This window comes from Trachurus japonicus, chromosome 12 (genome assembly GCF_045865225.1).
Source record: "Trachurus japonicus isolate A0001 chromosome 12, Traja_1.0".
In the NCBI taxonomy this organism is placed as follows: Eukaryota; Metazoa; Chordata; class Actinopteri; order Carangiformes; family Carangidae; genus Trachurus; species Trachurus japonicus.
In genome coordinates, this window is record NC_140918.1 from 31,082,807 (window position 1) to 31,110,130 (window position 27,324).

The following is a 27,324-nucleotide window of genomic DNA, read 5'->3' on the forward strand; positions in this document are numbered from 1 at the left end:
AATAATGTACAACAATTATGTAACATTACGACAACTTCTTGCTTTTGAAGCCACTCTGCCAAGCAGCCGTGTTTGAAATGTAGTTTGGGCTACGCATTTGCCTTGACAACAACTCTGCCTCGTAACTTTCCATTATTATTTGATAGCGCGGTGAATGTGCAGGACACAACTTGTCCACCAGAGTGTTTTGGAGTTGTTGGATTGTGTATTTGATGTGTTTGATGAGGGAAAGCCGGAAATACCTTATGCCTCCGTAGAGTTAGCTGAGCAGCTCGTATCTCTGCCACGCCGATCTAAAAACAGCTTGCACAGACAATTAAAGGTAACAAACTATAGGGATTATGGCAATGGGCCATAATGGGCTGGAATACAAATATGAAATTGAATGTGCAATGTGACACTAACTCCTTATTAATGTGTTGCTTTTCAGGGTTTTGTATTATTTGGCATCTAATTAGAAATATCAGTACATTAATTTTTCTTTCTTCTGATTACAGCTACAATTATTAACAACAGGGCATGAGTCTGGCCATTGAAGTCAAAGAAGCATTTGACCACATGCCAGGGACTCATATGCTGAATATTTCATATTCTATTATGTCTTTTGTTCCTCAGTCAACCCAGGCCCAGTATGCTAGCAATGTAACATTAGCAGCAGCTGCTTTGACAACACTATTGGAGGATAGCAGCCTGGACTCAGGCCACATACACAAATGAAGGGGTACATTTTAAAAACACTATCGGCTGTTTACAACCACCGCTGAGCAAGAGGTCAAGTCTTCCAATGTGGCTCCTGAGAGGCATTATTCCACCTTAAAGCCTGTCCTCTATTCACTTGAATGGAGTCTTGTTGAGTCAAGTGCTGAGTCTCAAGAGCTGGTAACACTCACTGCAAACACATCAATGTATTATACAGAGGTTTTAAGAGTCAAGGGCTGCTGAACGTCAATAGAAACATCAAGGTAATGTTTTATTGAAGTAGCCATTTGAAGTGAATACGGAGAAACAGAGAGAGCAAACAGAGAGGCTAGGGGGTGAAAGAGAGGAGGGGAGGAGCAGAGAAAGAGGGAGGGAGGAGTAAGAGGATTGAAAAGAAAAACATAAGGAAAGCAGGAGGAGAACAATACCATCCTCGCTATGTGAATATTTAACCTCAAAGAATTTAACATAATTGTTGCAGAATGTAAAGAAATAACAGTTCTGTTTCAAAAACACCTGTGTAGTGTAATTCAGTCTGTGTTGGATGGCAGCCCTACCATCCCGTAATGTGATAGTGAGTCACCGTATCGCCCAGTCTGCCCTCACTCCAGAGGAGGAAGAGGGACAGCAGCCCCATGGGCTACAAACCAGCTTCAGCAGCAAAGAGAAGATGTGATGGAAATAAAAGCACAAGAGCTAACATTGGGATTATTTTCCACAGCTGGAAACAGCTTCTGGAAGTAAACATCTGTTGGTGTTCATTTTGGATATAGCTGCCATAATTTTCTGTCACTCACTTGTTTCATCACGTGTTGTAATAAAGTGGCCTTGGGCAACCACTCCTTCAACAGACTCAATTGAACACGTGGTGTTCCTCAGGGTTCTGTTTTAGGCCCAGTCCCACAATATTTGAGTTAATTATTGTGATCAAATTTGTGCATGAACTTTGATAGAGAGATAAAGTTTTAGTAAAAGTTTAAAGAAAGTAAGTGTGTGAAACAGCAAGTTTTGTTTTGTTTTTTTTTAGTTAACAGAGAGGAAGGCAGAAGAGAAGGAGGAGCTCAGTAAACATTAGACTGCTTTCATTCTGGCAACAGAGATACTGTAGATCTCAGCCTGGCAGCTTCTCCATGGTCACCTCAGTTTCCACATTGTCCACACAACACTGAGGACAGTTCTGCAGCATATTTCAGTCATTTCACCTATTATAAAAGTCAGTGTGATTTGAAACTGGGTCGTCTTGTGGAACCCCAGATGTTCTTGGTGGATGAACTACTCACCAAAAAGTGACATGGTGGAGTGTAGGCCTGAAGACAGGCAGGTTTCCAGTTTACAACAGGTAAGGTGTGCACACAGCCAGGATGTTTTTAGATGAAATGTATGAAATTCCTGTTGTGTATAATCAGAATACACCAGACACTGTGTGTTACACATACCTCACACTGATGGATTTAATAGTTATTGTCAAGTGCACATGAAGAGATTGTACACTAAAGCAGGTCTCACATTCAAACTGAAAACACACACACACACACACACACACACACACACACACACACATGAAGCTAAGGATCAGAGCACTGGTCATACAGCCTGTAACCCTCTGCACTATTCCTTTATAAAGAGAGCAGAACAGCAAGGCACAGTAAATAGTGAGCTGTGCTTCTTTTTTCACAGCATCCTGCTTCAGTCTATGGCTCTTGATGCGCTAACAACTGAGCTGACAGGGAGGATTTTCCTTTTTGTCCATTTCCCCCTCTGTCTGTGTCTTTGATGGACAGACACAGACAGATGAACAGTGAAGAGGGAGTCTGAACTGAAGAGGTGGAGAGTGAGAGGTAAAGACGGAGCATACAGAGAGAAATTAAAAAAAGGGAGAGAGCGAGAGAGAGCAGAAGGTTTGGAGATCAATAAAACTGAATATAAAGTCATAGATGTCTGTCGGGGCTGCACTCAGACAGACAGGCCTCATTCTCCAAGAAAAAAGGATTTATAGCACAAAAGCCTGTCATCATGTGGAGAGCCCCATCTATCTCTTTATATAAGTCTGTCTCTCTCTGCCTCAGACATTCCTCCTTCATCATTTGTATTTTACTCTTTTCTCTTTTTCATCGTTATTTCCTCAATCACCCTCTTCACCCCCCTTTCCCTTTTGTATATATTTTTCTTCTTTGTTATCTCCTCTGCTATTTTCGCCTTCTCTTTTATTTCGGTCCTATCCATCACCCATATTTCATCTCTTCATTTTCTCTTAAAACTCTCTCCTTTGTTTCCATTATCTCTTTGACTCTCCTCCTTTGTCTTCCCTGTCCTTTCTCTTTCTCCTCCTCCATTGCTTTTCTTTCTTCCTGCCTCCTTTCCTCTGCCTCTCCCTCATCCTCCAGCCCCTCCTCCCTTTCTGTCTCTCTCCTCCCTCCCTCTTTCTTCGTGGCTCTCCTTTTCCTTCTCTGTTTCTTTTTTTATTACACCATTACCACTTAAGCCTTGGTATCCATTACACAGAGGGCATATAAGTGCAGGGTAAGTAGTAAAGTCACCCTTCGACATACACTTCACTGCTTGTGTGTGGCGCCACATTCGCTTGCTTCGACACTCTGTCATGAGCGGGCAGGGCTGTGTGATGCTTGGATCAGACCGTTCATCAGATATGACATCTGTTAATGTCTGCCACTTCCCTCTGGTGTCACAGGGGACTTTTCCCCCAAATAATCACAAATGTTAACTGTTATTTAATACACTGTGTCAGGCTCTCCACAGTACTTCTCATAGTGCAGCACTAAGATGTGTTGACAAGTCATTTCAGTCACATGGTCTTCCTTCACAGCGTCATCACTTAGAGGATCTCTCCAGAAATAATATTTATGCTTATCGATCAACGGTACACTCAAGATACCAGTAGTTGTAGCAGTCGGTGATGGTGCTTTGAATCAAGCTGCATTCAATAGGTTGTTCTGTAAATAATTTTGTTTTTGATATTTGACCTGTTTTTTTTTTTTAGCATATTTGTTTAAGCATAATTTTCAAGGAAAAGAATACAATCATATTCTGCTGTGGAGTAAGGAGTACCTCAGGGTTCTGTCCTGGGTCCTCTGCTTTTCCTTCTATTTATCTCACCTCTCTGCCAAATTATCCGCTGCACACTCAGCTGAATGAGCCCATGCAGGCTGGTGATTCATCTTAGACAATAAAATTAGAGATCTCTCCGTCTGCAGTGAAAAATTGGATGTGTCGAACTTTAATTCAGGCAAAACCCAGATGCTGGTCATCACGGCCTATCATAGACACAAGTTTGATCATTGAACAGTAACTCTTGAAAACTGTGTGATTTCTCATAGTCTGGCAGCCAAGAATCTAGATGTTACATTCAACCTTCTCTTTAGATCAGATCAGATTCAAGATATCACCAAAACCATTTTCTTCAACTGCGTTACACAATGAAGATTCAGCCTTTTCTGTCCATGACTGAATCTTGACTCAGGCCTTTGTTTCATCTAGACTTGATCACTGTAACATTTTGTTTTTGTGTTAAAGTGTTTCTGATTATATGTAAAGTTCTAAATGGACTTGTTCATTCTTACCAGCCCTGATCTTTTAACTGTATAGTCCATGCGGGTTACTCTCATAATGTAGGACTTCCTAAAAAGGCTTCAGCTGCTGCAGAGCCCTTTCCTATCAGACTCCTTTGCTGTGGATCAGCCTCCCTGCTGACATAAGGACAGCTGACTCCATTCAGGCTTCAAATCCAAACTGAACACACTTTTTTATATGTTAACCTTTAATTAGCCCTTAGTTACTAGAGTTTAGGCTTAGTACCCGTTCTCCTCCAACCTGCAGTAAATGACTCAGTCTCAAACAGTTTGCCTCATCACTGATGGTTTAGATCAGGTTGTAGTGCTGACCAGATTATTGTAAACTCTCTGCCACTCTTCTGCATCATCAGCAATTAGTTTTCTCTCTTAAGCACATGAGCACCAGGCTGTCAGTCTCTCTGTCTCTGTCTCTCCCCTCTTCGCCTCTCTTCCTCCCCCTTGTCTCTCTTTCTCTTCCTACGAAACCCAACCGGTCAAGACAGACGTCTGCCCACCCTGAGTCTGGTTCTGCTCCAGGTTTCTGCCTCCTAAAATGATTTTTTTCACCCTCATCATATGTGCTGCTCTATGTTGGGTCAGTTGTGTGTCTGTAAATTCTATTATGAAGAGATGGTCTACGCCTTCTCTATTTGTAAGTGTTTTGTAAAGTGTTTATTTCATTGAGATGAAATGAAATGGAAAAAAAAAATCATTCCAACTGAAATTGCCCATACTGTACACATTCAGGTTCACCCTGTGTTTGGGGTAAATTACCTGAGTGCACTGTTATTTATTAATAAGAGGTTTTCTACATTGATGATCAGGTTAAAAAATGCATACGTTTACTGATTCACCTCAAACACGTGGAAACTGTTTCTGTTTAGTTTCACCAGTCATTTAAAGGCCACGCTAAACATATCACACACGTTTGTTACAATCCATTCAATCCATCCAACAATATGATCAATGATGTATTGGTCAAAGCAACCACTCCACCAAAAAGCACATAACCATCTATGAAGAGAATATACCAAATGCCAATATTTACAGTAAATTAAGACATTAGGAATGAAAATGAATGCACACTAACACACACACAGAACAGTTAACACTTCTCTGTCATGTTGCTACATGACAGTAATGTAATGTAATGTAAAGTAATGTGATCAACCAGTGAGCATATTTGATCCAGATCCTCTCTACACCTTCTACCTGTGTCCCTGTGATTTGACTCAGTGAAGTGAATCTGGTTTCAGAGGGTCTGGCAGACAGGAAGTCCCAGACCTGACTAGAAGCTCAACATGGCTTCTAGTCAGGCAACATGCATCATATCTCAGCACTTAAACCCACACACACACACACAGATTTACATAGAGACACGCGGCATTGTAGCACTTAGCAGTCAGCACTCCACCATGAGCTTTTGTGTGTGTATGTGTGTGTGTGTGTGTGTGTGTTTGTGTGCTTAATGCACCAAGATACTTTCCTTCTTCTGTTTTGACAAGATAACCGGAAATGGAACAACAGACACGCTGTTTATCTCTATTCCCCTCTCTCTCTCACAGTAGAAACAGTCTTGTGGTATCTCTTATGAATAAGGCAGCATACACATGTACCTTCCTATTGATTACATTAGTTTTATTATTTTGGATTCTAAACAAATTCTTGTCATCTCCATTTTCAAGGGCCCACTGTTGAAAATGACAGAGCTTTTAGTTACACACTGGATGTCTTTAGACACGTGTCTTGGTCCATCACTTTGATCCAGATTGAAATATCAACAACTCTTTTATTTCTGTTGATGTCCTCTTGTCTCTCCATACCTGTCCGTCATGTCCCCATTCAGACAAATTTGGAGTAAAAGTAAAACTACTCACATGCCCATTTGACTTAGCTTTCTTTTGTTTAGCGCTAATTAGGAAAAGCAAGCTAACATGCTAAATGAAGCTTCTGACTATGCTTAGCCTATATTAGACTGTGCATTCAATGGAGCTAAGGTTGACACTGTGTTCAAAGCACACAATCAATAGCAAGACTGTGAAGTAGGTACTGTCTTGTTGGAGTGACTTGTGTAATCAATAAAAAATATTAACTTTTTACAATTAATCATCTACATATTTCTGCATGATATGCAAGATACTGGTGTAACGGCTGGAAAGAGAGAGGACACGGTGGTACTTCCTCATTTGCTTCTTCATTTGCTTTACATTTACATGTCCGAGCAAAGATACAGATGATGACACTCAGATGTTCCTTCATGGACACACTTGTTACGGTTAATTTCGTATGTGGTCAATGTCAAATAAACCGTTCTGCTGCTGTAAACTCATTGAAGCACCACACCTGAATTACTCCACCACTGAAAATAGATCCCAACAAAACCAACGTTTCCACCTGTTTGAATGGTGTTTAGCTGTTTTAGGACGTTACAGAGATGATGACTGAATTGCTAAATGAAGTAGGCTAATATGTTTGTGAAGCAAAGATTTACATCTCCAGTATGATTACATCATAAGCAACATGTAGGTCTTTTGTCTGTTTACAGTCAGAATCAGTTCTTTGAACCTTCCAGTGTGAATTATTCCACATTCAACCTCAGTGTTAATGTAAAAGCAGCATCACATATAGGCCTACAGTATACAGACCCAATGGATCATTCTGTTTCTGACCGACTGTAGTGAGGAACAAAGAGGGACTACGAGTGTGTGTCACTGCAACAGTGTGTGTGTGTGTGTGTGTGTGTGTGTGTGTGTGTGTGTGTGTGTGTGTTTATCAGTGTATAATCTGTACGTCCACAAGGTCTGTGGTGACATCACCGGACAAAGGTCCCTCTGCCTGCTGACACACACACACACACACACACACACACACACACACACACTGTAATGTATCTCCACTTGTTTACCAGAAGAAAGCAGCTGACCAATCACAGCCTCTGGTGGCTCAGTGATGTCATTGGGCTGATGAAGAAATGGCCTCAGAGGAGTTTGATGTCATCCACCTCTCTCTCTCTCTCTCTGAGTGGGTCTGTTTTTCCATTTAGTCTCTTTCACCCACACAGTTTGGATGGTCACTAAACAAACAGATTTATATTATCATATAATAACAACAACATCAGTTGACAGTAAAATAAAAGCAGTGTGAGGGTTTATTTCTCATGTTCCTGCTTCTGTTTGTCGTGATGTGTGAACTAAACTGCTGACCCTCTCTAAATTGTCTGTAATATTTTATTCTTTCCCTTGGATTTATATATGTTGAATTAATGTATGAGCTGCCCTGGGAGAACACCTTCACCACGGCCTCAGAGCTGCAGTGCAGTGACCTTTTTCCTCTCATGACCTCTAAAATTGAATTAAGTGTGGATGTGACGTTGGAGCAGCTCAACCAAAAACAGGGGTGCAAAGTCATTCAGGGTAGAAAAGATGCAAAATGTCAGGGGATGGGGGAGTTGTGGCTTTTGGAACCACTAAAGAAACAAATTATTTGTGACATTCATAAACTAATTTCACACACTACAGCTTAAAGAAAAACTGACAGAGTTGTATTTCAATTCAGCCTCTGTCACTCTCAGTTAAGATAATTAGGCTGTTTAGCAAATTCCACTTGACTACATCATACAACAGTTTCCTGAATCAGTCTCGTGTTCCAAACTTTTTCAAAAAGCAAATTGTTAAATTAACAAACTGTTAGCTTTTTGGCTTATATTTAGTAATGTTACACAAGTCCTTTCACAGCCTTAAAGGGATATTTCAACATTTTAGCAAACTCACTTATTGCCATAATCCCTATAGTTTTAGGAGTAGGTTAGGTTTGTTACCTTTAATTGTCGGTGCAAGCTGTTTTTAGATCAGCGGAGCAGAGACGCGAGCTGCTCAGCTAATGCAATGGAGGCTCATGGTATTTCTGTGTTTCCCTCATCAAACTAAATACACAATCCAACAACTCTAAAACACTCTTGTGGAGAAGTTGTGACCTGCACATTCACAACGTATAATTATGTAACATGAAGCAAATACTCAGAACTACTTGCGCTTTTGAAGTCACTCTGCCGAGCAGCCATGTCTGGAAAGTAGTTCAGGCTACGCATTTGCCTTTAAAACAACTCTGTCTCGTAATGTTCCATTATTATCTCATAGCGTGGTGAATGTGCAGGTCACAACTTGTCCACCAGAGTGTTTTGGAGTTGTTGGATTGTGTATTTGATGAGTTTGATGAGGGAAAGTCGAAACGTCTCTGCCCCGCCGATCTAAAAGCAGCTTGCACCAACAATATAAGGTAATGAACCTACTCCTAAAACTATAGGGATGATGTCATTAGGCAAATTTGCCAAAATGTTGAAATATCCCTTTAATGTCTGTAACTGTCTACAAGTGGAATAACAAGTGGCCCATAGCTAACATTAGTACAACTCAAGCCCAGTGGGCTGACCTCCTTGTTCTTCCCACCTCTCAGGTGGGAAAAGACGCTCTTGTTATCATTTTCTTTTGACAGCTCAGAAAGCATTGTTCCCATTTCATTGCCCATGACTTGAAGGCAAAGATCCATCAACACCAGATGCCAAATGTTTACCCAAACCTGAAGTTTACACATACGCAAAATAGTGATTTATCCTTTTCTTGTTTTTCATGTTATTAGAGAGAATAATGTTGCAAATATAGTCACTGACTCCACAGCCACATTATATTTCATTATGGGAATCCTAGTAAAGCCCAAGAGCTCAGATGGTTCAAATATCTAGAAGTGCTGAAAGTCTCTGGAAAGAAAGTTTGAAAAGCTGAAAACATCCACTGACCTTTAACCTGCAGAGTGTTGACAGTGTCAACAGTCAGTCAGTGTCAAATCAGAGAGAAGCTCTGTTTGGACATCACACACACACACACACACACACACACACACACACTGACAGATTAATAGATGATGAGTTAACCAGCCTCTCAGTACCTTTTCTTATCAGCCGTGTGTGTTTTTGGGCAGCCTGGCTCTGTCTCACATACTCAGCTTCAACAGAGCACAAACACAAGAGAGATAATATTCTCTGATCAACAGGTCTCATTGTGATCTGTGATTGATCAAAAGGAGGTTGGGCACCTACAAACAGACATCCTGCTACACCACTTGCAACCATGTTTGTCCTCAAATGATCAGCAAAAGGCGATACAAGTTGATCAGATTTCGTGCCCTGAAGTAAAATAAAATTCGCTCAGCATTCTGATTTGTGTACTTTTATTTTTATCTTCATATTCTATTTATTATCATTTTATTAAGAAATGTATTTTACTTTCAGAGTTAATTCAACTGTTTTTTTTCTTTCTATTTTTTTCCTCTTTATTTTTACTTTTTTCTCTGTCATATGTTGCTGCTCGCTGTGTCCTGTTAAACCTGTCTCCATTAAAGGCTGTAATATCTACAATTGGATCCCATCCATCCAATATGAAACATAATCCAATAACAGACAGATTCACCTTAATGAATCCAGTTATCTGGCCCAATCAAATAGAGGAGGATTCCCTTCAAACCCATCCGTCTGATCCACATAAAAGTGGCTGCTTTTAATGCTTTTACTGCCAAATCTACAGGAGGAGAGCACAGAGGAAAAGAAAACCGATCTGAGCCGTAAAGTCTGGTTTCTCTTCTTGATCAGTGGGGTTTAGTTTCAACTTGAGCGGCAAAAACAGCAAACAACAAACAACAAAAGGTCAACTGAATAAATACAAACTCACCCCGGGAGAGAAAAAAGATGTCACAAAGAGGTGAATACAAAAACAACAGGGCTACACTGATGACAACTGGTTCCTTAGGTTCTTTAGTTCTAGTGAGTACAAGCTGCTGCCTTGCAAAAGCTAATGGGGATCTTAGTAAACCAACCAACCAACTTTGAAAACACATGCAGGACAGTTATGCTCTTGCAGCACGGCCAACATGTAGGACTCCCTCTCCCATTCAGACATGCAAACAACATTTACACATTATTGTCACTCATCAGGCAGCTTGCTTGGTGCATTCACTTCTGAATGCCTGTTATTGGGGTTCTAACCCCAAAGGGTTAGCGTTCCAAGTCCAGCTCAATGTGCTCTACAAAAAAGCCTCTTGGATCGTAAAGGCCACGAATATAGATTTGTTGCTAATTTGCACAAGACAAAAAACAGTCAAATGAATGGAACTTTTCAGATTTTGACACCAAATTTGGTACACCGCCTCTGGGGACTAAGATAGTCATATCTATTATGAATGAGCAATACTGGTCATTGCCGTCAACCAAAATATTCTTTCAGAGGGCGGGGCTTAGCAAATATTTGCCATAAATCATTCACCATGTGTCTAATAATCATACATCTTGGTAGATATCTTCAGAACAGGACTAGGAATATGCCTACCAAAACATTTTGAGCTTGACCCATAGGTGCCACCACAAATGACATATAAGCACAACTGAAAAACCAGATTTGGATCAATCTTGAGGTTATAGGTGTGTATGAAGCTTTCAGCTCAGCTAAAGCAAGAGAGGGTCAAGCGGTAGAACCCTGTTGATTTTGCTCAGTCTTGAGACAGAAAGGTTAGAACCCGAGAATTGCCACCTGCAGCTATCATTTATTTATTTCAATTCATTTTAAATTATTTCAACCATTGTTGGTATTGCAAAATAACAACTTTAAAGACCTAACTATACACTTAGAAGCTGCTAAATACAACATTATATTAGGAAGAACATCTCAAAGACTTGATTGTGTTTGTTTTTTTGTTGCTGTTTTTTAATGTTCATTATTCACAAAAGAAAAAGGAGAAAGATGGTTAAGAAAAGAAAAGTTAAGAAGATGAAAAAGGAAAAAAGGTGGGAGGGAAAGTCAGTTCAGATACGTTGGACGAGGCCTCCCTGCTCCTCTTCCACCTCTTTGGATTCCTCAGCCCCAGAGAATGGCGGACGCCCGTCCATGTTGACCTCTGGTGTGGGGGCCATGTGTTGTTGGAGGGGCTTTTTGTTGCTCCTCTCTGCCTGCAGCTCTGCAGTGGGCTGAGGGATGAGCTGAGCTCTCAGCTCCTCCAGCTCTTTCTTCAGAGCCAGGTCCTGGTCCGATGTTTTTTGCTGAAGCAAGCTGATCTCTTGGGTCATCTTTTGTTGGAGGGTGTTGATCTCGGCCCTCAGTCTTTTCTCCAGGAGCTGGTCTTCTATCATCCTGGCAGCATAAGCCTTCACTTCTGTCTCCAGCACATGCTGCAGGTTGTCAGCCTGCCGTCTGGCCCTGAGGACTTCAGCTTCATACGTCTGGGTGTGTTGGTATGAAGCCTCATGGAGAGCTGTGTTCTTCTCTCTCTCCTCTCCAAGCTCCTTAGTCAGTTTACAGTTTAGTCTGAGCTGAGCGTTGAGCTGGGTTTTCAGCTGCTGCAGCTCTGTCTTAAAAGCCAGCTCCTGCTCTGATGCTTTTTGTTGAGCTAAACTGATCTCTTTGGTCATCCTGTCAATCTCAGCCCTCAGGTTTTTCTCCACAAGCTGATGTTCTGACACCGTGGCAGTTTCATACCTCTGGGCGTGTTGGTATGAAGCCTCCTCCAGATCTTTCCTGGTCTCCTTCCCCCGGTTGAAACACATTTGTTTCAGGGATTTGGATTTCTTATCATACCATGGCAATAAAGGCAGTCTTGGTCTTGATCTTAATCTTAATCTTGATTGCTGTCTAGCCAACTGCTTTTTGGTCTGCTTCAACTCTCTGTGAAGTTGGAGCGCCCATTTATGTTCAGTTTCGCAGGTGGCGTTCTTGTCAGCCAGCATGAGATTCAGGTTGCACATTTCATGTTGGAAAACCTTTGACACCATCATTTGTGCCTCGATCTTCATCCTCAGTTGTTGGATTGTTGCCTCTGGACTAGAACTCGCCATTGCATTAGTTTCAAGAAAGTTTGAAAAACGTTATGCTTAAAAATCACACTGTGTGCTCAGAACAGACCGTCTGGATCTATCAGCAATGTGTGTCATGAACTATTGTGTTCTCTTCTACGTATATACAACTATTGTCTGATGATGTCACAACAGACCTTTTGACATCGAAGCTGAGTGTTCCATTTTTTCTATTTAAATGATTAATTAATTTATTTATTGATCTATCCTTAGTGCCACCAAGCTAATGCTCTGCACTGACCTCTATGGCTGTGGAATAGCTGTCAATAGGTATTATGGTTTTTGATCAATCACCGCTGAATGTTGAGATTATAATGGGTGTGTATTGTGTAGAACGTTCAGGCTAGAGTGGGTGACATCAGCAGCCTGAGTGGGAGAAGTTGCCTGAAATTGTCTGAATTTCTTCTTTCCACGCTGCTCCCAGCCCCAAATTAAACTCTACACACATGCTTTTTTCACGGTTGTAGACAAACGTGTCCTCTCTCACACAATGTTCTCAAAAAAGCAGAGAGACTTACAGAATTTAAACTGTGAGCCTCGGAGTGCAGCCAGGCCCCTTCCTACTGCCAATTGACTCCAATACAAAGATTCCAAAGACTCAAGTTCAGGAAGTCCTCTGGACGGTCCGCTTCTTTTTCTGCCTCCATTCCTCCCTCAATGGGGAAATTTCTATGAAACAGCAGCTCAAACTGACCTGACTATAAGTTATTACAGGTGGAGATGTTTTGTCCAATTTTGTCCCTGTTAAAAGGGTTTTCTAGGGAGTGGATGTGAGGGTCTAAGGGTAGAGGATGTTGTTGATCACCTTTGAGACAAACTGTTTGTAAAAATGGACTATACAAATAAAATTGCCTTGCCTTGCCTCATTCCACCACAACAGAGCTACAGCATGGTTTACAGATGAGACTTTAGTCAAAAGGTTCAAAGAGAAACCTCAAGTTCCGTTAGGGATGCACTAGTGTTAGCATGTTCTCTTCCAGCTAGCATGTTATCAGTTAGCTCACCTGGGTAACGCAACATAGATATATATACTGACTAGATGCCGCCTTCTGCTTCTCAGCGTACGTCAATAGCGCCGCCATCTCGGTCCAGGGTTTCTGACCATAGACATAAACGTCTGACAAGCAGTCAGACCCGGTCAGACCCTTGTAGAACAAATGTCAGTGTATTTATGCATGTGGGTGTGTGTCTGAGTATATGAGTGTATGTTTAATACATTAAAAAAGAAATTATAAAAAAATTTCAAAAACTTTTTTGTTGTTGTTGTATCATAAATATATGTCTGACATTTATAATAAACCAAACGGCTTGAAAATCGGTTGAATATTCGGTGAGTTATGGCGATTTTAATGGTTGATAGACCTCTGCCTCTGTTGACTAGTGCAGTGACACGGCTTCCCCCGGACCAAGATGGCGGCCGCGTTGACACATTCCACTCAATAGAGTTGCCTGGGAACGCGGCATCTAGTCAGTATATATATCTATGGTAACGCAATAAATGGAAAACAAATGGATCGAGCACATCACATCCTTTGATAAAGGAGAAACAACTCATCAGTGAAAAGATGTGTCATTAAACAGATGTGTTGGGTGTAAGTTGGTATGCTGGGAAATATGACAGCGGTGTACCCTGACCCATCCATGCACATTAGCATTTAGAAGAAGAAGAAGTAGAAAAATACTTTATTCATCCCATGGAGGGAGATTCAAATTGTCCAGTAGCTTACATAACTTATAGTGATATGATATTACAGTAATTGCCAAGTATAATGATAGCCACAATGTGCATTTTGATGGCAACAGGAATGAAGGGTTTCCTGAACCTTTCAGTTTCTACAGTAGGCCTATTTATCATGCACCACCATTGTGAGTTGCCCTTGGATCTATCAGACATCCTCCTGAGGATGCTTCAGTGTGCAGAGACATTTTGGGCCAAAGCACAAACTATATAAAAAATAAGGATTTTACAGATAATGAGATAAAGCCTCTGCAGATGAATCTAAAATCTCATTTTACCACTTCACCGATTCTACTGCTCTGCTTCGGTTTGATATGGAATCCACTGACAACCAGGTCACTGACTAGAAAGCCACCTGAGCTCAGCAGCCTCAGCAACAACCGACACCACAACAGCAGAGGACATACAGTGAATTCATATATCAGCCCATCGACAACAATCAATAATGACTACAAAGACTTCTCTCTGAGAAAACCGCTTTGTTTAAAGAGACTTGCATTCTTATTGGCCAACACAGCACGTCACCATTTATTTTCAGTGCCAGTGTTGATTACCACCAGAGGAAAGGGAAGCCTGTAGAGATCACTAGCAGCTCCGTGTGCACACTCACATCTTGCTAAGTTATTCATTTGCATGTAATATTTTATACAAAGTGGTCTGTTATTATTATTATTCTGTGGTCTGAGCCAATCAAATACACCTCTCTCTCTCTCTCTCTCTCTCTCTCTCTCTCTGTCTCTCTCCTCTCTCTGTCTCTACACCCCACCTCTCCCATCTCTTCCAGGAACTGGTCTGGATCAGGTTCCTGCAGATCAATGGAGATCTGGGTCCGCACCGTTTACGTTATCATTGCCAGTATTAATGCTCTTTTAATCTGCTCGGGATTACAGCCATCGATCCACATCAGCCGTCCACATGCGCGGCAGAGCCCAAACTGCTGCTTCACGCTCACACACACACACACACACAAACACACACACACCCACATTTCAGGAAAAAAAGACACTGACTTGCAGACAGAACAAGAGAGAGTGAGAGAGACACCAAAGAGAGAGGAAGGAAAAATATGCATTTATGCATTGTTTTAAATTATAATTATTCATTAATTATGTGTATCCTATCTAACTGGTATATTTTACATTGTTTTAATATTATCATATAACAATCTTAATAATAATAAATAAGGATAATAATAATAATAATAATAATAATAATAATAATAATAATAATAATAATAATAATAATAATAATAATAATAATAATAATAATAATAAGGGTTCTAATAGCAGCAACTACAATAGTAATAATCATGATAGTCAAATTTTCATTTGTCTTTTTTTTTAGTGAATGAGTGACTCTGATCTTGTGTTGACATTCTGTTTGTAGCACGGTTGGTCTTTCACTATAAACCCTGCCCGCTGCCTGACAGCTCCCTCCCGCCTGTCGTTGGTCATTATGCCTCCGACAGAGTTATTTCAGCTGCACAGTGACACCAATACTAATTAAAGTGAAAGAGGTAGAGACAACTAGAGGAAGGAAACAAAAGAGGAATGACAGAAAGAAATCTGGAGCGAGGTCCAGTTGGCTTGTTCTATATAAACATGTGTAAATCAATCCTCCATGATGTTAGGAATACAGTGTATGTAAATGATCAGCTCCTGCTCTGCACCCTCTCCACTGCATCAGGCCTGACCTAAAAACATTTTTTTTTTACAGGTTTCCAATATTGATTGGACCTGAGACTGAATACAACTGGAACCTTGAACAAATTATATTGTTTGCAAGATGAGCCTCATGAGATGTATCGAGTTGTTTTCAACAGGGACCCGAAAAAACGTGACATTTCACTAAAAATCCAACACCAGACTGTGAGTGCACAAAAACAAAATCATAAAGATACAGAAGATCTCTGGAAAAGAAAACTAAAATAACAAAAACAAAGACAGATTTATTCATTATTCTGATGAAGATTAGGGTGGGAATTCCTTTTCCCTTCTACTCCTGCAGCTCCAGTCCACAAGGAGAGAAAACTACTCATCCTTCTCTTCGATCAGGGGTCACACAAACAAACAAGGAATTTTAACAATGATGTTACTGTGGTGAGATACACACACTGACACCATCCTCTGCAGCATGGTTCAGAGCTGGTTCCTGTTCTCCCTGCAGCTCCTTGCGTATGTTTGTGTGTCGTATTGCGTAGCTGATTGTGCGCCGCCTCGATGAGCTCAGAGTCCAGGTGTCACGTTTGATTTGACCGCCGCAATAAAGTGGCGACAGGACCATTTTCTCCTCTGAACCCGAGCAGCTCAGTCGGCCCCAGACGCATTTCTATTGCTCCAGCCCGACCGGAGCATCGTAATTGGTGTGGACAGTCTTAATAAAAAATCACTACGCTATTCCTCTGATATTCTTATTGGGAGCTACAGTGAAGGTTGTGGAGGCTCTGAAGATGCGAGGCTGATGTTTGGAGTTTACAGATTGAGTAAAGATCGCTGTAGGCAGAGCCCCCACATAAATCAACAGGCAAACTCTTTCAGATATGTGCAATCTTCCCCTAGAATTCACCTGCTAGATAACAACAGCTGGTCTCCAACCTCTGCATCACACTTTGAATCAATAGGTGTTGTTGGTATAAATTTATGGGTATGGGCGGGTTTTTTTATTTGCTAATAAAAGCTGGTTGAACACTTTTGTAATTTCTGTTCACACCAGGTTGATGCTCCTCTGAAATAGTCATTGTGTGTTTTTCAAACTTATTTCAGGGCTGCAGTTCACTCTTTCCTGGATGGTGTGTTAACATCTATCACTGCTGGCTGGAGTAGGAGTAAAAAAAAACACATCTACTGTAGAGTCACAGATTGTAGCTTTTTTATTATTCCCTTTGCCGACAAAATTCAAATGCTATAGTCGTTGAATATTTTTGTGGGAGCACTATGATGAGCAAGGTGACGGTTATGTGAGTGGCAAAGATAGCAGAAGGCATCAGCCTTACATCTACATTCTGTGATCAAATTGTAGTCTTCACTCCTGGTTCTCTTCTTCATATGTTCTGCCCTGTTCACAACTGTCCAACTACTGGGAAACAACACTTAGAACCATAATCCAAGATAGAAAAAACAAACATTCCACCTGAACCAAGGTTAACTCTATTAGGGGACAGGTCGATGCTGCCTGTAAGGGCCAACAAAATCAGACCATAAGAATAGCTTTGACAATAGCCAATAAATGCATAGCTCTAAATGGAAGAGGGAACACCGCCCATACCCTCGCTTTGGCTTAGTGAACTGACCTCTGGTATAGAAAATAATACAATCTAAAACAAAGGCGAGATACATTTGAAGGAATATGGAGTAATTTGATTGAACATCTGAACACAGTGGACATAGTTGATTGAAGGATCACACCAAAACTAGACGTAATTGCTGACTAGAGAATCTATTTATATTTTATTTGACTTTTCCTTTTATCAATTTATCTTTGTATTTTCACTATGTATTTTTCTTCATTTGTTTTGTTTTATTTTATGTTATGATCTTATAGCACTATAGTTTGTATTTAAGTATATTTCTGTAAATATACTTAAATACAAACTACTGGTATATACCAGTAATGGTAAATGTGGGGAGGGTGCGGGAGGGGGGGTTGGGTTGAAAAATATGTTCACACTGAGTTACTCAAACACTTGTCTTGAATATGGAAAAATCTAATAAACAGAATGTTAAAAAAAAAAAAAAAGTCTCCACTCCTGCATGATGATGTCTCTAAATCCGAAAACACACAAGAGAAAATAGTTGATATAAACATGTCTAATCTGGGATGGATCTGTGTGCTCACATCCCCAGATTCCTCAGTGACAACCACTCACAGCTCCTTCTGGACACACAAAAGACGTTATACTACGTTTTTTCACATATGCAGTCGTGTTCCGACGCAGCTTCTGTCAAACCTTCTCACGCTGACACACAAACAAACATCAGAAGTCTCCCCCCACCAGCCTTAAATCCATTATTACAGATCAATAGCGGCCTATGAATATGCAGGAGGTCGGAGCGCAAACCCTGAAAACGGACACAGACCGTATTCCCACAGTCTGAAACTGTACGACCAAACAGACACACACACACACAAACACACACAAACACACACACACACACACACACACACACACACACACACACACACACACACACACGTGGACTAACTGCTGGTAATCCGTGTCATAAAGCAGAGTCCAGCTCATTAATAATGCACTATGTCTGCTCGCAGCAGGATGCATAAAATGGAAAATATTTAGGTTCAGTCATTCAGATTTTCAGGACAATTTGAGTCTAAGTGGACATTAAAGGATCTGTCATCAGATGATCTATGGCTTTCTCCTCCAACACATGAAAAAAAAAGCAATGGATCCTCATTACAGCATTACAGCCACAGAGTCTTCCAGCAACTCAGCCTTTACTGGAATACAACTTAACAGCAATAAACAAACAAACAAAACTGCGACATAGAATAGAATGAGCGTGTGAGAGCAGCAGGGTGACGTGCTGTGGGAATTGATCCTGTGATCTGTTAGCGTCCAGCTTTGTCTCCTGCTGCAACGTGCCGTTTGCACTCAGCTATTCTAACACTGATTTGAGCATTGTTTTCTTTTCATCCATAATTCACTTTGCAGACACAAACGGGCAGCATCCTCCAACCAAACAATGGACTCCTCCTCTCTCTCCCTCTCTCTCCTTCTCTCTCTCCCTCTCTCGCTCTCCTTCACCCTCCATTTTGCCTGGTTAACCCGGCTGCGAGGTGAAGAAGTGAAGTGAGCAGACCGAGGCGGGTCACGCCGAGATTCCCATCAATAATTCATTGGGCCGTTGCTGCCTCTGCTCTTGTGTTCAATTCCCCCGACAATCACATAATACCTCCCCACCAAAAGAGAGAGAGAGAGAGAGAGGAGAGAGAGATGGGTCCAAGGGAGGAGAGAGACAGCAAGGAAAAGCAACAGATTCAAAATGAGGCAGAAGCAGAAGGCAGAGAAGGAGCCAGTCAGATATTTATACAGATTTGTTACTTCCATTGGAATTCTCATTAAATCTGTTTTGTCATTTCTCTACGCAGACTAGGTGGCCAAAGGTTTGTGGACACCAGGACACCATGCATGATCCAACATATTCTAAAGCCACAGGCCTTCACCTGCAGCTCTGACAGCCTCTGTTGTTATACTTAAAGGGATGGTTCACCCAAAATTCAAATTTCACTCATTATCTACTCACCCTCATGTCAACTAAGAGCTGTGAGAATTTTCAGTGTCCTCCGTTCCTTCTCTGAGTTACGGGGGGGTCCGCGCAGCAGTATTTGTCCATATAATGGTTGTCAATGGATACCAACTTTCTTGGTCCAAAAAGACACACCAAAAAACATCCAAATACCTCCATACTGCTCATCTGTAATGTCCCCCTTGTATTGAAGCCCCGACATGAGAAATTGTTCAGAAAAAAATTAAATAAGTCTATATTTTAAGCTTGTTTGTAGCGGAAGCTCCCAGTGTCTCAGTTCACTGGCGGAACAATTTCTCATGTCGGGGCTTCAATACAAGAGGGACATTACAGACGAGCAGTATGGAGGTATTTGGATGTTTTTTGGTGTGTCTTTTTGGACGAAGAAAGTTGGTATCCATTGACAACCATTATATGGACAAATACTGCTGCACGGACGCCCCCGTAACTCAGAGAAGGCACGGAGGACTCTGAAAATCACAGCTCTTAGTCGACATGAGGGTGAGTAGATAATGAGTTTTGGGTGTGGGAATTTTGGGTGAACTATCCCTTTAAGTACAGGTTACTTGTGGTTTTCATGATTTTAGGTTGGTTCCTAGAGCCTGGTCCCAATATTTCACAGTGTTTTACATAGAGCTGTTGTTTTGCTAATTGATGACTGATGACTTGCTGGCTACTTTCAGCTACATCCATGGAAACCTGCAACTAACAATTTTCAAAAATGTTTATTTCTATCAGTCAAAAACAATTTAACAGTTTCAAAAAAATGTTTTAGAGGGATCTGACCGGTCTTAATTTTGCCCAACCACACGACAACAAACAACAGAAAACGTTGCTCATGATGTGTGGTTTGCTAGTATTTGACTCATTGAGAATTCACAACCTGGTTTACAATAATCCACAATATGAATATAAGTCACAGCCATAGTCCAACCATGTGAAATTGACCTTAATGTGAACAAAAGTGTCAAACTGAATAATCAAATGAAACTAAATGGCAGTTTAATTATCAGGCTACAACTGCTCTGTTCCAGTGGGGGAGGAGAACTCTCCAGTTAGAGTCTCGTCCAGAATGAGAGGAAATGGTTTTCACAGTTTGAGGTAGGAGAACCTGACTGGTCTGTGAAGAGCTCTAGTCTCAAACCCATTCAACACGACAACAGCCTGGCTGCAAAATGACATCCACCTTATGGATTACATGTGTCCACAAACCTTTGACAGCAAATTTTAAACATGTAAAAATGTGAAAGACAAATTCCCGGAGCTTGATATGAGACAGAGACAGAGACAGAGAGACAGAGACAAAGAGAGAGAGACTGCTGGGGAGGCTTTTTATCCTCACACTAAAATGAGAAAAATGACTTTTGGACAATTAACTGACCATTCAAGGTCCAAGATGTGATAAGATTCACAGCATTGGCTTATTATAATAATTATTCCTGCTGTTATGAACTAACAGGACATGAATGCAGCAGACTCAGCGAGTCAGAAAACAAAAATAGCTCTCCTCTTCTTCCCTCTCTTCCTTCTCTCCCTCCTCTCTGCTTGTCTCGGGGTCAGGGGAATATTTGCTCCATCTATTGTCTGAGTGTTGCAGCTCTGACCTTTGACCTCAGCTCTATTGGTTTCTTGTGGTGCTGTTGATCTAGGAACTGAAGCTCCCTCTGCTTCTACAGTCGTTCTACAGTCACCGTGGAGGAGAGCTAGAACAGCAGGCCAAACCAGGATGACAAAAAACAAAAGGAACATTTTCATATTAAAGCTTGAAAGGAAACAATCCCCTTTTTTTGTTGTGTGTAAAAAAAATATCATAAAATTATAACACTATTATCCAATAAGCCGTCTCTTTTTCACAGTATCACCCGTAGTGCCTGCCCTGACTGGCTCCTGTTACCTCAGCCTTGATAATATGCAACGTCTTTTTCACCTACACTTAGCTGTTGAACTGAGCTTTCTATTTGTGTTGTTTACTTTTTAATGATATTTAATGATTTTAACTGATCATTAAGTGCGCAAAGATTTTTTTTTTACAAAGGGGATATCTGGTTGTGTGGTCTCAGTTTGAGGCCAGTGTCGGTAGCTACACTGTCAGCTCTGAACATACAGAAACATCCATGCAGTTTTATTGTTTAGCTGGCTTAGACAAACTGCTCACAGCTGCAGCGCTGTCTGATTTGCATGTGTCACGATGTTGTCACACGTCATCCCATCCCCTCTACACCAACTGTTGAATTGATCCAAAATCTAAAAGTAACTGGAGTCAGCTTCCTTCTTTTAAAGCTGCATAAACCTCATCAAATGTTTCTGCATCCTGCAATTAACTTTTTTTTAAATTACATTTTGATTTTTCATTTCATTTAAAAGAAAAAGGTTTCCACTTATTTAATTTCATAATCTTGTCAATCATAATGTATACAAATATTGTGATGAGGTGGAAATATCAGCGCAATGTTCAGAAGCAGAGGTGCAGATCATATGAATGAAAAGCTCCAGCCTCTACTCAGCATCACCCAGGCCACTTCCTATGAACCTATAGATTTATTAACGTATATCATCAAATAGCTATGCTGGCTGAGAGTGAAAAACCACAGACCAAAGACACCGAAAAGCAATCTCCTGCACAGATAATCTCTTCCTCATCAAGGACAACACATATTTCAAATACGTACTGGAGGTCTGAGCTGAACTGAATCAACTCAGAAAATCAAGGCCATTTCAATATGGATTTCATCAGTTTTCTAACAAATGGGGCATCTACTGATTTCAAAAGAACTGTCGAATTGAATCTGTTCAGCAAAAAAGTCAGTTTTATACCATGACTCCTGCTGCTCTATACCTGTTAATGTGGCTGCTTTCTTTAAATCTCAGAGCAACGTTCACACACTCAACAGATATTACAGATATTAATATTGTGATGTGACGCAGGCGCAGCCATAAAATTACCAGAGCAGGTATTTCAAAAAATCTCTGATACAATCTCCAGATACTATAGAAATTAATTAAATAAAATAGTTTAGTTTTTAGTTAAGTTTTTTTTTTCCCAATCATTTAGGAACATTAAATGTTACATGAAATAGTGCTCAGGTTTATACACATTACATCAACTAATACTGAGAACATTAACCTACTGAAACTAAGAGACAATGAGGTCATTGAGTGTGTAATTTTACTTTTTTTTAAAAATTTAAATCTCTAAAGAATATCATATAAATACACTCCACTTTTTCAACTGTTCACCAATCAGTCAGAAACAGCGGCTACTTTTAAATTTAATTATAAAAAAAAATTGAGTCAAGCTGTGGAAAATAAGTCTAATCTATTTTCTAATGACTCAGAGTGAACTCTTAAAACAGGCCATAAATACACACCAATCGGACACAACAATAAAAGACGTTTGGTATAAATACTCTACTCTTTTTTTTTTTTACAGGCCACACTCTTCTAGGAGCTTCTTCCTCTCACTGCTCTGGGATCTGTTTCCTGCTACTTAAATGCTAAATTTACTCCCTGAGGATCGATAAAGTTTTTTTTATCTTGTAGTACATTGACAACATGATTCAGGTAATTTCTCAGATTATTATACACTTATTATAGTCACTGAGGATCCAACACACGCACACACACGTATAAGTCTATAGAATGAAGTATACTGTATGTTAGAACTGGCATGTTTAACTCCACATAGGTTGTGTCCTTTAAATTATCAGTGCATTTTTCCTACTTCAAATTTAACATTTTTATGTACTGTTATCTCAACGTGTTTTTTTTAAATGCAGCATTGCAAAAGTGAGTGTTATGCAAAAGGACACACCAATAGCTATAAAGTTGATTTATTTATACTTTTCTATGATACTAAAGGTTACAGGGGCATTGTTACTCTCTTGAAATGTGTAAAACAAAATCTATAATTACAAAAAAACGCATAAAATAATTGGTTTATTTTACTAACTTCATGTTGAATCTCTAATCTGCATGATTAATAATCGCAGTAATACCCATCCACTTAAAATGTTATGTATGACCAACATCCCTGTACAAATAAAGACAAAACAAAACCTGTTTTTTTTTCCTTTTGTGGAAACATTTTTAGGGTCATTTGATGAGTTTTACGTATTCAGTTTATCCAAACATGACACCGTAGAGATGGTTTTCACTGAACAGTCAAATCCAAAGTGAAAGCAGAAGTTAAGGGGATTTCTTTCTTTAAATTATTTCAGACAACTGCAGCACATTTATCTCATGACTGTTTGCATTCACTCTGAGCTAACAGACAGTTCACAAAAGCTCCAAACTGTTAGACAGCGTTCTGTGATCCGTCACCTGCAGTGTTGTGATACTCTGCTCTACGCAGATACTTGGTATGGCAGATTTTTAGTCCCAAGATCTGATGCCTTTTCCTTCGATCAATAAAATAAACTGAAGCAGAGATGAGTGAGCCGAGGTCAATCGGCTGCTTGTTTGAAACTAAGTAAGTTTCAACATGATTTTCCCAGTGATCCCAGGTCTATCGACACCATTTCATCTAGGCCCATTTCTAATAAATCCTACATAATAAACAGTTACAGCCAGGTGGCTATCAAATAACAGATTCAGAACTTTGAGAACTAAATGAAATCAGGAAACAAAAAAAAACAAAAACAATGAATTGTTTGGTTGAAAAATGTCTCCCTCATTTTAAGATAATATACTGTAACTGTAACATATGAATAACATAAAAACTCATTCAAATGAGGTTAACACTTTAACATAACTTCTGTTAATACACACATCTACACTCTTCCCTCTCTTTATCACACCATTATCTTTTATTATTTTAGCTTTCATTTATTTTATCTTCTGTGTCTCTGATTGATTTGACTTACTTCTTTTTTTTAATCTATTTCAAAAAAGAAAAAGCGGCATTATAAATTGACTTATATTTTATTTCTAATGTAAAAGATGCTGAGTTTAAAATGAAGTATTTAAACACAATGATTTAGGCTGATATATGCAACGCTGAAAATGTCCCAAACTGGAGACAGTGGACTTGTGTTGTCTCTCCTGCTTCACACCTACTGCATAGACGTAAATGGTGCCCCATAGGAAACAGCTGCAGGTGAAGACAGATTATTTAACTGATTCAAGTGATGAATCAGGTGAATAACTGCTCTTTTTAAAGGATCATTAATCTGCAACTGATTTCTAATTTTGCATAAAAAACAAAAACATCACATGGTAAAATAAAACCATTCACTCCTCACCACCTCTACATAACAAACATAACACGGTTTATATTAGAATATTCCTGTATAATGTGCAGTGGCCTGGCCTCGGTATAATCCACTGTCACCCTGATCCTCAGGAGCCACCTGATCCTTTTTTATTTTGATCCCTGCTGCTGCTGCTGCTGCTGCTGCTGCTGCTGCTGTGTCCCCTGCAGACAATAGAGGCTTGTTGTTGGGACAGAAACCAAGTCCCTCACTAGAGGGGGCACCAGACTCACTGATGCTACGAACCTTGTGTTTGTGTCACAGCCTCCTGATCACTTCAAGCTCCTCACTATCAATCAGAAACGCTGCTGTGGTCATCTCTGTCTGCTCTGAATGCATCCTCACACCTCTGTCCCTGTCCACACCACAGCAATACAATGAGCCTTCATAGGCTGATGACAGCAACACAGCTCCCTATAAAAACATAATGTACCCTACTGAATTAGGTTAATCAACATCTTTGATGTTTAATGTAGGCTAGTTAATTCTTCAATTCTTAATAAAATTCCTGTATTTTTATTTCTTTTTTTCTATTTAATTATCCTGATTGGCTTGATTGAATATTTTAATGATAAGCTTTTAGAAATTTAGAGCAGAATAGAAAACTGGTCTGGGTTAAAGTGTGTGAGTGAAACACATGAAAAGCAAATGTGTGTTACTGCAGAGCAGAGAGAGAGAGAGAGAGAGAGAGGAAACAGTTGGAGGGAAATCCCATGACCTTGTCATTTCGTATCGATCTCTTTGTGTTATTGATCAATAATGGTAATCATAACACCAGTGATTCTAAATAAATTTCATTCACCTAAATTGGAGCTCTGAACTGAGTGCGCCAAAACAAAGCCAGCGGAGGACGGGATGTCTGCACAAATTAGTGATTGTGGGGGGAAATGATCTTTTGATTTTTACGGAGTGAGTTCCAATAATTCCTGCTCCTGTCCGGACGCACAAAGCCAACCACAGCAGCGGCCATCAGGCGGCCACGGCTCTCTGCTCTTACCTGCAAGTCTGAGGGCCGACATCCTCTGAAACTCGGGCTCCTGCAGCCACTTCCACATCCTCCTGAAGGTCTCCCGGCCTGACTTTAGTTTACTCCAGGGTTTGGGGTTCCGCAGCAGGTCCGACAGGGTCCCCTGAGAGCGGCACAGCACCCTCTGGGCGAAGATGGCCTGGGGGATGCTGTACCTCTTCAGCTCCGCCGTGATCCTCTGCGCTACCTCCTTGGTGTTGATCTCCTCCAGCTGCCCCGAGCCGTTCCCCCCCTGCGTCCCCGAGGAGGAGGGCGGTCTTTCCCGGGTGGAAGCCAACACGGGCCCGTGGGATGGAGACTGGAGGTGGGGGTGGGCGTGGGGGTGGGGGTGGTGACCCGCCGAGGAGGCGGCCGGGTGTCCCGGGTGGTGCATCCCGTTCAGGTGCGGCATCATCCCGCCCGCGGGGCCACCGAGGCCCCGGTGCTGCTGCTGGTGGTGGTGGTCCGCGCCCCCTCGGGCCAGCATGGAGGCGGTGTGGTGCGCGTCGAAGTTCAGCATCTTGTCGTGGCCGCCTCCGTGCGCCGTGGTGCCGTAGTTGTGGAGACCTTGTTGGGAGTTGTGTATGGAGCCCAGGCCGTTGCCCAGCACCGGGGAGAGGCTCTGACCCATCCCGGACATGTGGTCTTTGTGGTAGGGGCTGTACAGGTTGTTCATGCCCGGCAGCCCCCGCTCGTCGCGCATCAGGGTGAAGCTCCCGCTCACGTTCCCGGAGAGCCGCTGGTGGTGGTGGTGGTGGTGGTGGTGGTGGTGGAACTTGTCGGACACGGTGGAGATGGGGGGCAGCGGCTGCAGCGGGGTTAAGGTGGTGTAGGTGCCGCTCATCCCCATCCCGGGAGAGGACGTGTCGCAGGGGACGCTCATGGCGTGGTGCAGCGGCAGGGACAGCTCCGGCCGGTACGACTCCCCGCCGCCGTCCAGGATGCTGGCCATGCCGGACACCATGGCGGAGCGCGAGGACGCGGCGGCGGCAGCGGCCAGGTCCTGGTGGATCCGCAGGCTGGACGCCGCCGCCGCCGCCGCCGCCGCCGCAGCCGACAACGAGCTCCCCCCGCGGCCGTGGTGGTGCGGGCTGTGGCCGGTCATCAGCTCAGCGGCGTCGGGGGCCACGGAGCTCACCGACACCCCGCCATGCAGGCTGCCGATGCCGTCCATTGTCATGTCCGTGTTCATGGCGTAAGCGTCCAGGTCCTTGGCCAGGCATCGATAGGCGTTAGTGTAAGCAGTCTTCATTCATCTGTCCTCTCAGTCCATCAGGTCGAGCGGAATTCTCTCTCCTTCTCCTCCTTTCTCTCGCTGCTTCTCCCCCTGATGCTCCGGGATGGGTCAGTATCCGAATCCTCTCCCCCCTTTTTCCTTTTCCTTCACTCCCTCGGTTGTTCCCCCCGTCCTCCTAAGGCCTCTCCAGCTCCACGTCTTTGTGTATTTCCCCCCCCCGGTATGTGCACATTAAAAAAAAAAAAAAGTGTTGTTATCTCGATCATACGGGCCTGTGCGGTGGCTTCCCCATATCCAGCTCTCTCCTCCTCCTGCGTTACTCTGCTGCTCAGACGGGAGCTGTCCACGGTCCCCTAGCAGACCGCTCAACCCACCGTGCTGCGGGGAGGAGGAGGAGGAGGGGGGGGGGGGCGGGGGAGAGAAGCGGGCTGATGGAGGGTGACTGATGGAGCATCAGACCAATCGGAATGGCCGGCAGAGATAGCGAGAGCGTGGCCCACGGAGCGGCTGGCCAATCAGCGTCTTTGATGGCTGCAGCTTCGTGGACGGTGCTGATGTCCAGGGTGGGATTCGAATGAAACATCAGTATTGTGTAGTGTCTTCCTCTGATTTAACCAGAGTAATCCGTCTATAACACTATATGTGAATGTAAAGCGTCCACGTTATGATCT

General features: G+C 41.9%; 1 protein-coding gene across 2 annotated transcripts in view; it reads right to left on the minus strand.

Annotated features, from left to right (window-relative positions):
• Window positions 1–27,026, minus strand: part of onecut2 (one cut homeobox 2) — a 35,243-nt gene extending 8,217 nt beyond the window's left edge. The window contains exons 1-2 of one of the 2 annotated variants that reach the window (XM_085794227.1): window positions 25,408–27,026; window positions 20,766–20,864 (exon numbers count right to left, since the gene is read on the minus strand). In XM_085794227.1, the coding sequence (XP_085650353.1) occupies window positions 20,766–20,864; window positions 25,408–26,668 (1,360 nt within the window). In that variant the 5' untranslated portion in view covers window positions 26,669–27,026. The remainder of the gene's footprint in view (window positions 1–20,765; window positions 20,865–25,407) is intronic. The other variant, XM_085794228.1, reaches the window with a different exon arrangement.
• Window positions 27,027–27,324: the final 298 nt, after the last annotated feature.